This window comes from Carcharodon carcharias, chromosome 26, assembly GCF_017639515.1.
Source record: "Carcharodon carcharias isolate sCarCar2 chromosome 26, sCarCar2.pri, whole genome shotgun sequence".
NCBI classification, from domain to species: domain Eukaryota; kingdom Metazoa; phylum Chordata; class Chondrichthyes; order Lamniformes; family Lamnidae; genus Carcharodon; species Carcharodon carcharias.
In genome coordinates, this window is record NC_054492.1 from 6,816,278 (window position 1) to 6,829,306 (window position 13,029).

General features: G+C 48.0%; 1 protein-coding gene across 3 annotated transcripts in view; it reads left to right on the top strand.

Annotated features, from left to right (window-relative positions):
- fah (fumarylacetoacetate hydrolase (fumarylacetoacetase)) overlaps positions 1 to 12,742 on the top strand; it is a 71,504-nt gene extending 58,762 nt beyond the window's left edge. For all 3 annotated transcript variants that reach the window (XM_041175134.1, XM_041175136.1, XM_041175135.1), the window contains one exon: positions 12,304 to 12,742. In XM_041175134.1, the coding sequence (XP_041031068.1) occupies positions 12,304 to 12,380 (77 nt within the window). In that variant the 3' untranslated portion in view covers positions 12,381 to 12,742. The remainder of the gene's footprint in view (positions 1 to 12,303) is intronic.
- The last annotated feature ends 287 nt before the right edge of the window (positions 12,743 to 13,029 follow it).

The window sequence follows — 13,029 nt, forward strand, 5'->3', positions numbered from 1 at the left end:
AGCTCTGGTAAGCTTAGGCTTTCTTCTGCTAGGGGGTCCAAGGTGCGCAAGCCGTGTTTTAGACATCTCACAAACGAAAATCAGGTCTGACTGAAAGCATTAAAATACGCAGCTATCTCCCTAAACCACCAATATGTAAACCATAACCTGCCCTTATCCCACACCCTTGCAAAAAGAGTGGGGGGTTGGGTTTGGGGAAAGAACTTCCGAATTTGGGCCTCTGGCACCATATTTGATGGAGAGCGTCTCTGTCTGGGTGAAAAGTCAGGCTGAAGGAAGTATATTTTTAATTCTTTCATGTGATGTGAGCGTTGCTGGCTAAGTCAGCATTTATTGCCCATCCTTAATTGCTCTTGAGAAGGTGATGATAAGCTGCCTCTTGAACTGTTGCAGTCCATATGGTGTAGATGCACCCATAGTGCTGTTAGGAAGGGAGCTCCAGGATTTTGACCCAGAGACAGTGAAGGAATGGTGATATATTTCCAAATCAGGATGGTGAGTGATTTGGAGGGGAAGTTGCAGGTGGTGGTGTTCCCGTTCATCTGCTGCCTTTGTCCTTCTAGATAGTAGAGGTTGTGTGTTTGGAAGGTATTGTCAAAGGATCCTTGGTTTTTGCTGCAGTGCATCTTATAGATGGTACACACTGGTGCCACTGTGCTTCAGTGGCACAGGGAATGAAAGTTTAAGGTAGTGCCAATCAAACAGGTTGCTTTGTTCTGGATGGTGTCAAGCTTCTTGAGTGTTGTGGGAGCTGCACTCATCCAGGCAAGTGGGGAGTATTCCATTCACACTCCCGACTTCTGCCTTGTAGATGGTGGACAGGCTTTGGGGAGTCAGGAGATGAGTTACTTGTTTCAGAATTTCCAGTTTCAGACCTGCTGTTGTAGCCATAGTATTTATATGGCTGGTCCAGTTCAATTCCTCTGGTCAATGGTGACACAGACTGCTTCTCACTATAGTTATACAGTGCACTTGATTTCAATGTTTAGTTTTCGTCTCTCTGTCTAAGAAAAAATACACTTGCCTAGAAGGAGCAAAACAAAGGTCCACTTGACTCGTTCCTGGAATGAGGGAATTAGATTCATAGAGCAGAATCTTTAGGTCAGCGAGCGGGGACAGTAGAGTAAAATTACATGAGGTGACATCGGACGTGCTTCCCGACATCACCGCACATCATTCAGATATTCAGTTCAACGGGCGCGCACCAGAGTTGGCTGCAGCTCGCCGAACTGTCAAAGGCCTATTAAGGCCATTTAAATATCAATTAAAATACTTAACAGCTGCTCGTCCAACCTTAAGGTTGTTGGGCAGGTGAAGAGCCCAGGCAGCCTTCGCATTTATCATGGAACCTCTTCCACAGGCGGGATGAGGTTTCACGAAGGTTTCTAAAGTTTAATAAAATTTTTAAACAAAATTCATTGCCATGTCCCAGCTCATGTGACACTGTCACATACAGGGACATGTCTTAAAAAATTTTTTTTGTCCTTATTAAAATCTTTAAAAATCAAACTGATCTCCCTGAGACAGCTCTGTGGCTCAGGGAGAGTTCTGCGCTCTTTCACGTGCATGTGCGGAAGAGTGCAGGCCCTGAATCAGCCTAGTCCCCCCGCCCGCACAGGGAGCACACAGTGCTTCCAGATGTGCGACACACTGAGCGGGCCTTAATTGGCCCGCCCACGTAAAATGGTGGCACGCAGCTGATCACAGGCGGCGATTGGCTGCATGCCCACCCACGCCTGCTCCCATCCAACTCTCCCCGATGGGGAGAAAACTCTCCCCAAAGAATCATAGACATTTATAGCACAGAAGGAGGCCATTCAGCCTATCGTGTTTGTGCCAGCCAACAAAGATCTAACTGCACAAATCCCATTTTCCAGTGCTTGGCCCTTGGCCCTGGAGGCTATGGCAATGCAAGTGGATACGTAAATACTCCTTAAATGCTATGAGAGTTTCTGACTCAACCACCCTTTCAGGCAGTGAGTTCCAGACTCCCACCACTCTCTGGGTGAAAAAATTTCTTCTCAACTCTCCTCTAAGCCTTCTACTCCTTACCTTAAATCTGTGCTGCCTGGTTATTATCTCCTCTACTAATGGAAAAGTGCCTTCCCATCCACCCTATCTATGCCCCTCGCAACCTTACATACCCCTATCAGGACTTCTCTCAACCTTTGCTGCTCCAACGAAAACAACCCCAGCCTAACCAATCTTTCCTCATAGCTCAGATCCTCCAGCCCAGGCAGCACCCTGGTAAATTTGCTCTGCACCCTCTCCAGTGCACTCACATCCTTCCTATAATGTGGTGACCAGAACTGCACACAGTACTCCAGTTGTGGCCTAACCAGCATTTTATACAGTTCCAGCATAACCTGCCTGTTCTTGTATTCTATGCCTCGGCTAATAAAGGCAAATATCCCATATGCCTTCTTAACCACCTTATCTCCCTGCTGTCCCTTAGGGATCTGTGGATATGCACACTGAGGTCCCTATGATCTTCAGTACTTTTCAGGGTCCTACCATTCATAGTATAACCCCTTGCCTTGTTAGCCCTCTCCTAGTGCATTACCTCACACTTTTTCCAGGTTGAATTCCATTTGCCACTGCTCTGCCAACCTAACCGGCCCATTGATATCCTCCTGCAGTTTACAGCTATCCTCCTCACTATTTACCACCCTATCAATTTTCGTGTCGTCCGTGAACTTCTTGATCATACCCCCAACATTTAAGTCCAAATCATTTATGTACACCACAAACAGTAAGGGCCCCTGCATTGAGCCCTGCAGACCCCCACTGGAAACAAAAACATCGCTCTACATCACCCTCTGCTTCCAGCCTCTCAGCCAATTTTGGATCCAACATGCCACTTTGCCTTGGATCCCAAGGGCCCTTACTTTCTCAACCAGTCTGCCATGAGGAACCTTATCAAAAGCCTTGCTAAGTCTATGTAGACCACATCAAATGCAATATCTTCATCAACACTCCTGGTTACCCCCTCAAAAAATGTTATCAAATTTGTCAAACATGACCTTCCCTTAACAAATCCATGCTGACTATCTCTGATTAATCTATGTCTTTCCAAGTGCAGATAAATTCTGTCCCTCAGAATTCTTTCTCACCACCAAGGTTAGACTCTGAAGCTCTGTAGCTTGGTAGCTCTGAAGAAGAGTTGTATGGGCTCAAAACATCAACTCTGTTTCTCCACAAATGCTGTCAGACTTGCTGAGTTTTTCCAGCACTTTCTGTTTTTGTGACCGAGTTTAGACTGACTGGCCTGTAATTTTCTGGTCTATTCCTTCCTCCCTTTTTTAGTGATGGGACAACATTAGCAGTCCTCCAGTCCTCTGGCACCTCACCCATGGCCAGACAGGATTTGAAAATTACTGGCAGGGCCCCGTTATCTCTTCCCTTGCCTCCCCCAACAGCCTGGGATACATCTAATCCGGGTCTGCGGATTTATCCACTTTTAAGGCCACTAAACCCGCTAGTATCTCCTCTCTCTCTACATTAATTTCCTCTAAAATTTCACAGTCATCCACCCTGATAGCCATATCTGCGTCGTCCTTTTCCATTGTGAAGACCGACGCAAAGAATTCATTGAAGTCTGTACCCACGTCTTCCGGGTCCGCACACAGGTTATCTCTATGGTGCCTAATTGGCCCTACTTCCCTGGTTATTCTCTTGCTTTTTATATAGTTAAAAAACCCTTTTGTGTTTTCCTTTATTCTACCTGCCAATGCTTTCTCATACACTCTCTTAGCTTTCCTAATTTCCTTTTTAAGTTCGTCCCTGCACTCTTTATACTCCCCTATGAACTCTGCTGTACTGAGCCCTCGGTGTCTGCCGTAAGCTTCTCTTTTTTTCTTAATCCTAACCTTTATGTTCCTTAACATCCAGGGTTCTCCAGACTTGGTCCCTTCCTTTGTTTTTACGGGAACATATTTATCCTGTACTCTTGCTATTTCCTCCTTGAATGTCTCTCACTGCTCTGACACAGTTTTATCTGCAAGTAGCTGCTCCCAGTCCACTTGGGCCAAATTGTTTCTCATCTTTGTAAAATTACCTTTTCCCCAATTTAGAAGTTTTATTCTCAGCCCAACCTTATCCTCTTCCATAATTATCCTAAATCTAACTGAATTATGGTCACTATCTCCAAAATGCTGTCCTACTGACACACCTTCCACGTGCCCAGGTTCATTTCCGAATATTAGGTCCAGAACTGCCTCCTCCTTTATTGGGCTTTCTACATACTGGCTAAGAAAGTTCTCCTGGGTTCAAATTAAGAATTTTGATCCCCCCCACCTTGCACATAAAACTATCCCAGTTAATATTCGGGTAGTTAAAATCCCCGACTATTACTGCCTTATTATTCTTACACGTCTCTGAAATTTGATTACATATTTGATCCTCTATCTCTCCCTGACTGTGTGGGGGCCTATAGTACCCACCCTACAGCGTGTTTACCCCTTTTGTGTTTTTTACTTCTTTCCATATAGCCTCATTTGATGATCCTCCCAAGATATCATCTCTCCTCAATGCTATAATTGATTCCTCGATCAATATTGCGAACCCCCCTCCTCTTCTATACCCCTCTCTATCTCATCTGAATACCCTCTTACCAGGAATGTTGAGCTGCCAATCCTGCCCTTCTTTTAGCCAAGTCTCGATCATTGCTATGATGTCATACTCCCACGTGCCTATCTGTGTCCTCAGCTCCTCTGTCTTATTCCTCAGGCTCCTTGCATTAACGTATATTCCACTTAGCCTTGCTAAACTCACTTCTTTCTTATCTAGCCTAAGTTCCTCTGCCTTCCAGACTCACTCACTAGCATTTTAACTTCTAATTCCACCTCAGCCTCTCTCCGCTCTGAACTACTTTTCAGGATCCCATCCCCCTGCCAATTTAGTTTAAATCCACCCCAACAGCATGAGCAAACCTCCCCGTGAGGACGTTGGTCCTGTTCCTGTTCAAATGTAACCCGTCCAACCTGCACATGTCCCACCTGCCCCAGAATTGGTCCCAATGCCCCAGAAATCTAAAGCCCTCCCTCCTGCAACATCTCTCCAGCCATACATTCATCTGCTCTAACCTTCTGTTTCTATACTCAATCCTGCATGGCATCGAGAGTAATCTGGAGATTACTACCTTTGAAGTCTTGCTTTTCAATTTCCTACCTAACTCCCTAAAGTCTGCTTGCAGGACCTCATTGCTTTCTTCCTATGTCATTGGTCCCAACATGGACCATGACCTCTGGCTGTTCACCCTCCCCCTTCAGAATGCCCTGCAGCTGTTCCGTGAGATCCTTGACCCTGGCACCCGGGAGGCAACATACCAACCTGGAGTCATGTCTACAGCCACAGAGGGGCCTGTCTACTCCCCTCACTAATGAACCCCCTATCATTATTGCCCTTCCACACTTCTTCCTCCCCCCGAGCAGCTGGACCACACACAGTGCCATGGCCTTGGCTCCGATTGACCTCCACAGAGCAACTGTCACTCTCACTGCTTTGCAAGACAGAAAAACGGTTTGTGAGCAGGATGCATGGAGGAGATTCCCTCACTACCTGTCCGGTCCCCTTCTTCTGTCTGGTGGTCACCCACTCCCTCTCTGCTTGCACTTCTTTAAGCTGCGGGGTGACCACATCCTGAAATGTCCTATCCATGAACCTCTCACCCTCGAGAATGCACTGTAGTCCCCCCAGCTGCTGCTCAAGTTCCAAAACCCAGAACTCGAGTTGCTCCATTCAGAGGCACCTCCTGCACAAAGGGTCATCCAGACCACCAGGAGCATCTAGGATTTCCCACATAGCGCAGGATGTGCAAATCACAGGACTGAGCTCCCCACACATATCTTAACTAAATAGAATATTGGCCCTTGCTTTTATTTTAGCCTTACTCCGACTTGAGTGTAGACTAGATGCTCAATCCTCTAGATAGACTAGAGCATCTAGGTGCTGCTGACTGCCTGTCCCAGGGTCCTCCTCTCACACTCTCCTATTATCCTATGATATGGATCATCCTATGAGAAGAGATTGAGCAGACTATGCCTATGTTCCCTGGAGTTTAGGACAATGAGACATGTTCTAATTGAAACTTTTAAAATTCTTAAAGGACTTGACAGGATAGGAGTTGAGAAAATGTTCCCTGGTTGGGGAATCTAGAACATGGGATCACAGTCTTAGATAAAGGTTTGGCCATTTAAAAATGAGGTGAGGAGTAATTTCACTCAAAGTGTTGTCAATTCTGTACCCCAGAGAGCTGCGGATATTCAGTCATTGAGTATATTCAAAACAGAGGTTAATAGACTTTTGAGTACAAAAGGAATTAAGGGATTTGGGGGATACTGTGAGAAGGTGGAGTTGAGGTAGAAGGTCAGTCATGACCGTGTTGAATGGTGGAATAGGTTCAAAGGGAAAATGGTTTACCCCAGTTCCAATGTTTTTAGGGAGGAAGGAAGGATTATTGTCAGCATATGAAAGACTTGCATTTATGGAGCGTCTTTCACGACCTCACAATGCTCCAAGTGCTTCACAGTCAATGATGTATTTGGAAGTGTATTCACTGTTGTAATGTAATAAATGTAGCAGCCAATTTGTGCACAGCAAGCTCCCAGAAACAGTAATGTGATAATGACCAGATAATGGGTGGAACTTTCCGTGCCTGCTGGGCATGTTTGGCGACAAATGGACAATATGTCGAGAACGCCAAAAATTGGTTTCACAATGTCATGAAACCAGTCTACAATCGTCCGCTCTGCCCACTGATGGCAGGAACTTCATTGTAATACATCTACGTGTCATTATAAGCCCAGCTCACCGGAATCATCTCTGACCTTGGATTATCCAAGCAACCACGCTGACGTGTTTCACAACAGCGTATATAAGGTGTGTACTTGGTGGCTGCACTTCAAGGGGAACTCAGAGCTGAGTGCACAGTAAGGTTACGCAGCACTCGCGAGGTTTGGACTTCAAGGTTGAGACGTCGTGCATTCGGGCGAGGGCACAGGCAAGTCGCGTTTTCCAGGCTGGCTGACAGTGTAGTGCGGGAGCAAGAGCTACCCTGCAGTTGAGGCGACTTTGAAGGGGGAGCAAGAGCTGCACTGAGCTTGATGGTAGTGTACAAGCACATGCGGGGTGGGGGTGAGGGAAGCGGCCACGCATTAGGGAAACCTTGTATAAAATGACCATTTCTCTGCAGCTGAGACAGTTCAGACACAGCCACATTGATATAATTAGAATTGGGCCTCGAGCTTATCTGCCCACTCAAGCATCGCAGAGGCCTGAAAGAGCCACCAATCGCTCCAGAGATTTTCACCCCTCGGGCACAGACTGAAAACAAATGAGTGTTTTAGTGGGCTACAGAACAGTTGGATGATGGGGCACGTTGTACAATCTCCTTGCTAAAGCTGGCCATGGAGCAGTCACTGCTGGAGGTGCTCACAGCCCCTTTGCAATGTCATAATTCCGGTTTGGACCAGTCTCCCCCATGGTTCAAGCTAACAGTGCAGCCTTGCTGTGTGGGTTAGGAGAATGTCTGTGCCTGAGCTGAGAGCACAGCATGCAGTCCACTGGGCAAAGCTGCTGCCAATTGGTCAGGTGGAGTGGGGCAGAGGAAGGTGGGGTTTCGGACAGTCATGCAATGCACTAAACTCTGGCCATCCAAGTGGTGGCCAGCACTGTCCGGGATGCATTAAGAAGCCTCCAGACTTAACCACACGGGGTTTTTAGTCCACCCAAGCTAACCCACACGACTCTCTCTATTTCTTCCTGCAAGGGGAGTACATCCGGAGCTTGGAGCCTGGTGACCTAGTTGTGCGCCTCATGGCAAACAGAGAGTGAAGGTGAAGGAGAAAAGAGTGACGGAGGTGCCTGGCTGGGCAGAGGGAGGAGCAACACCCTCAGGAAGAAGGGGCGGCTGGGACTCCTGCACATGCTGCTGAAGAGCCACTGTAAGCCATCACTGCTCGGTGCCCAGCTAGACCCAGGGTCTATAGACACTGCCCTTCATTCCTGCAGATGACCAAGAACCAGTGTTGCTGAAGACTGCACATGTCAAGGGAACTGATCGGTCACATCTGCCACCTGTTGCAGGATTTGGTGCCAAGGGGACATGGAGGGCATCAAGTGTCATGGCCAAAAAAGTAACTGGGACGCTCAATTTTTACTCCAGTAGCTCCTTTCAGGGCTCCCCATGGTGATCTCTGTGGGATGTCACAAGCCTCCACCCACAAATGCATCCATGAGGTCACAGATGCCATCTACATAAGGGCCCACGGCTTTGTGCGTTTTGCCCAGGACCAGGAGATCCAGGAAGCAAGAGCGCTGGGATTTTCCCAGGTCTCAGGATTTCCACAGGTGCAGGATGCCATCGACTGCACTCACATGGCGCTCAGATCTCCATGGCACCACGCACTCAACTACATCAGCCACAAAGGCTTCCATTGGCTGAATGTGCAGCTGGTCTGCAACTGCTACAAATGCATCCTGCAGGCCTGTGCATGGTTCCCAGGGAGCGTCCATGACATTCTCAGTCAATCACAGGTCCCTGACATTTTCCAGGACCCACAGAGGCTGCAGGGTTGGCTCCTCAGGGAGAAGGGCGACCTGCGTGGACTTGGCTGTTGACACCCGTGCGGTGGCCTGAGACTGCAGCAGAGAGAAGGTACAATGAGGCTCATGCTGCAACTCGCAACTTGGTGGAGCAGATCATTGGGATGCTGAAAATAAGGTTCTGGTGCCTGGTTCAGTCTGGTGGAGCCCTGCAATACAGTCCACAGAAGGTGTCACACATCATCGTTATCTGCTGCGCGCTTCACAACCTGGCATTGCAATGGAGAGACGAGCTGGAGGTCTCCTCTGTTGAGGAAGATGTCAGTGGGAATCAGGGTGGGGAGGACCTCGAAGGCGACAATGTCGGCAATAAGTCTATCGCTCTGGCCAGGTGAGGCAGGTGTGCTCGGGAGGCCCTCATAGCTGCTAGACTCATGGAGGATGATGACGACAAGGAGTGAGGAGACACATAGATCCTCACATTGCATCTGTGAACAGTTGACTCCAGCCTGGCTGATGGCAGCGCACAATACCCTCTGTGAGAATTCTCCTGTCATGGGGACTCAGTGGAGGCCCTAATAGTCACTCGATTACAGGGGGATGATGATGACATACAGTGAGGACTCCATAGATCTTCACATTGCCTCCGTGAAAGTCTGATGCCTGCCTGGCTGAGGGCAGCTCGCTTGTGCTCTGTGATCAGGGCCATATCATGAACGCACAGCCATGAAACTTTAAATGCACCAGATCCTTTACTGCCTTCAGCACCCAAGCCCTTCAGGAGCACAGAGTCTGGACACAGATACTGATGAAATGTGGACCAGCCCCACCTTAAAGGTACTGAGAACCACACAGAGAGAATGACGGAAATCTGCCCACTGCAATGACCAGCACCATCGAGGTGCAGGCGTCAGTAATGTATCCAGGGAGTGTGAGGCTGGAGCATCACTTTGGCCTGAAGGCTGCACAGAGCACAGGGAAGTGTGTCCTGGACTGAAACACCTACCTTTGTCTTGTGCAGAAAGGTTTCACAACTGAGTGACACAAGCACTGCTCATCATAATAAAGAGCCATAGTCAGGGAGACATTCTTGGGAGTTTATTTACAATAGTGAATATTATGCACAAGTGATTAACACCTATGCCCAGGCTGTGCATCATTTTCTTAACCTTCCTAACCCTGCGTCTTGGTGCTCCCCCGACATCCACAGCAGAGGTGGAGGCAGCCTGCTGACTGCTACACCCTGTCATTGATGACCTTGGTGGGTGTTCTCTGTTGGGCTGAGACCTGGAGGTCTCCAGTCTGCTTTCAGGTGCCTGCTGTGTGGCAGTGGCATCTTCCTCAGCCTGTGGAGCTGGAGCTGCTGAGGTCACTGGAAGTGGGTATTCGGATGGGCTGGACACTCCCAGAGTCACCTGGGTGGATGGCCCTGGGGTGAGCACCTCCTCCCTATGGGTGCCTGAGAGCCCCTGGCTGACTCCTTGAGGAGAAGGGGAAGTTGGAGTGAGATTGAGCTATCCCACACCCCTCTCACGTTGACACTGTTGGAGGCCAACCACGGCATCAGTAATGGTGTTCAGCCTGTGCAGCAGTACAGGAGTGATGTCCTGGACTAAGGCCTCCATGGCAGCCACCATCCTGCCAGTGTTGACTTTAGTGCATTGGCATGCCGGTGCTATCACCTCAGTCTGAAGGCAATTGGACTCCTCAATTGTGCCTTGCAACCTGAGGAGTGCAGCTTACGTCCCTTCCTGATGTTCCCGAGCTTGCCTTTGCAGCTTCAGCAACTAAGGTATGACCGTGTCCAGAGGCTCCTCAACAGAATCAGACTCAGCAAATTTCTGGCCTCCAGCAGTCCTCCGAGTGCTGGATACCTGGGAAGTCCCTGCCTCGGCCTGCTGTGGATCAGACAGTGCGATGTGCTCACCAGATTGTGATTCCGAGGCTACTCTAAAGCTAGGTCCCACCGAAGTGTGTGTCTCTGCGCTGGTGGAGGGTGAGGGTGAGGGTGAGCGCTGTGACAGGACTTCAATGAAGATGCCTTCAGATTCAGCTTCAGAGATTTCTTTGCATCTTGATTGGAGGCCACTCAGTCGTGCACTCAGCCAGCTGTTTCCCAGATGTGCCTGTGAAAGCAAGGGGAGATAATTAGTGCATGGCAGGGGACTGTGAAACAGGACACATCACTCACAGCATGGTTGTCTGATGGATCTTGCATTGCTGGACCCTCACTTGGTACAGCAGCACCGACCTCACCGTCAGCACATGATTGGTCCAGATCATCGCCGGCCAGCTGGATGACTCTGTTTTCAAAGTCTGTGAGAACATGGATTTCAGGCATTCCTCCACCAGTCTGCAACCTCTCCCTGTTGTGTACCAGCTTGTCCTGCGTGTAAGCAGGACACCTACCAGGCCAGATGATTAGTATGCCTGGCATGTGTGGGTGGTGAGTGGTGCCATGGATGGGATGAGGACAATGAAGGTGAGTGTGAGAGAGTGAATGGTGATGTCCCTTGAACCGACAGTGAGTGAGATCCCAGTGGATGTGTGATGAGTGTGTGAGTTGAGAGTGAAGAGAAGAGTGACTTACCCTGGAGGAACAGAGGAGATCATTCATCCTCTTGTGGCACTGGGTGGCTGTCCTCTTTTGTAGGGCGTTCACACTCCCATGCTGGATTGGTGATGTTGCTGTCCCTCCTGCAGCCAGAGCAGGGGTGGAGAACATCACAGTGGGTCTTCACAGCTTCCAAACTGAGCTTGAGGAATGCGTCATTAAACCATGGGGCTGCAGGTCTTTCAGGGCCATGTCTTCTTTGCAGTAATCCTGGGAGACTTCATTTACAAAGCACTGCGAGATGTTCGTGCAGCTACACTTTAAACATGAGGAAGCAGCGAGGTGACAGCATGGTGGGTGAGTGAGAGCCTGCCCACCATGGAAACGGCCAGTTTCCCGGGATTGTACAATTAATGAGGCGGGATTGGGATGATACAACGTGAAAAGCCGCCATTGCGGTGGACGAGTAAAACACCCTTTTTCCCACCCACTTTGTGCAAACCTGGGACAATTCCGTCCAACGTGTTTTTTGGTGCTGTTTGAGGGATAACTATTGGCCAGGATGCTGGGGCAACCTGTTTTATTTTTTGAAACACTATCATGAGATCTTTTACATCCAAATGAGAGAGCGGACTCAGTTTTCACATCTCATGTGCAAGCCTGAGAGTGCAGGAATCCCTCACAACTGTCGCAATTCCCAAACCAATTATAACTCCAAGAAAATGCTGCCATTTGTATCGAATTCATTTACAAGGAAGTAACTGGTTCTGTACCTGTACCTGGCTGGCTGCTGGCACCAGTTTCTGATGCTGAGGGTTAGCAAGAAGAAGCAAGGAAATACTATGAGCAGGTGAAGTGTCTTCATCACACAGAGTAGAAGCGAAGCAGTCCTATTGAAGTTATGGTGTTTTCAGTATCTTTAGGATACTGAAGATGAGTTTGCTCCATTTGTGCTCAATGGAGAGTGAGGGAAGGAGTGAGGCTAAGTTTTGCAGCTGGTGTCAGCACTGAGTGTCCAAAGAGGAAGGGCAGAGACAGGGAGGGTGCTGGGCAGGGTGGGGAACACAGAATAGTGAATGAAGCAGACATCATTGACAAGTACACTTAAATGGGCTTTACCACAAGCTATTAGCTAAAGGATGTTTGATTTTTGCCAGTATTTTATAACTGAAAACATTGCTAATGTTATTTTATTTTAATTTTAGGTTATTGCCAGGGCAACGGCTATCGAATAGGCTTTGGGGAATGTACTGGAAAAGTGCTTCCAGCAATTCTGATGTAATGTACTGAGCTTGTTCAGAATGGGGAATGAAGAATGCCATCAAGTTTCTCATGCAATGGTTTCTCAGTGGAACAGATGGAACAGATTGGAATTAGGTGTCTCTTGGTCAGTCTCCAATTAGAAAGCAGCTGTAATAGCACAGTTCATCTCATTAATCAGTGTGGTACTTTTTATTGTTTTTCAGAACATAACACTGCCTTAATGATTGCATTGTGGTTAATATTAATTTACTTGCTGCTGGACTCTCCATAAACATTCAGACTTCTTTCAGAATTAACTGCTATGAAAACATAACATCTCGATAAGAGTTACCATTAAAAGGCCAGAGACCTGTTCATGTGCTTGGAGGTCACACCAATAAAGAAAGACTTGCATTTATATAACAGCATTCATGACCTCGGGACATCCCAAAGCATTTTACAGTCTATGAAATACTTTTGTAGCTCACTCGCTGTTGTAATGTAGGAACAGCATCATCCAATTTGTACCCAGCAAGCTCCCATGAATACTAATAAGCAGATAAACTGTTTTAGTGAGGTTGATAGTGGGATGAATATTGGCCAGGACACCAGAGGGAAAATGCGAGAATTTATCAGTATGGGCCCGGTAATCGGACGCTTCGCAAATTATAATATAATTAGGCAGAATC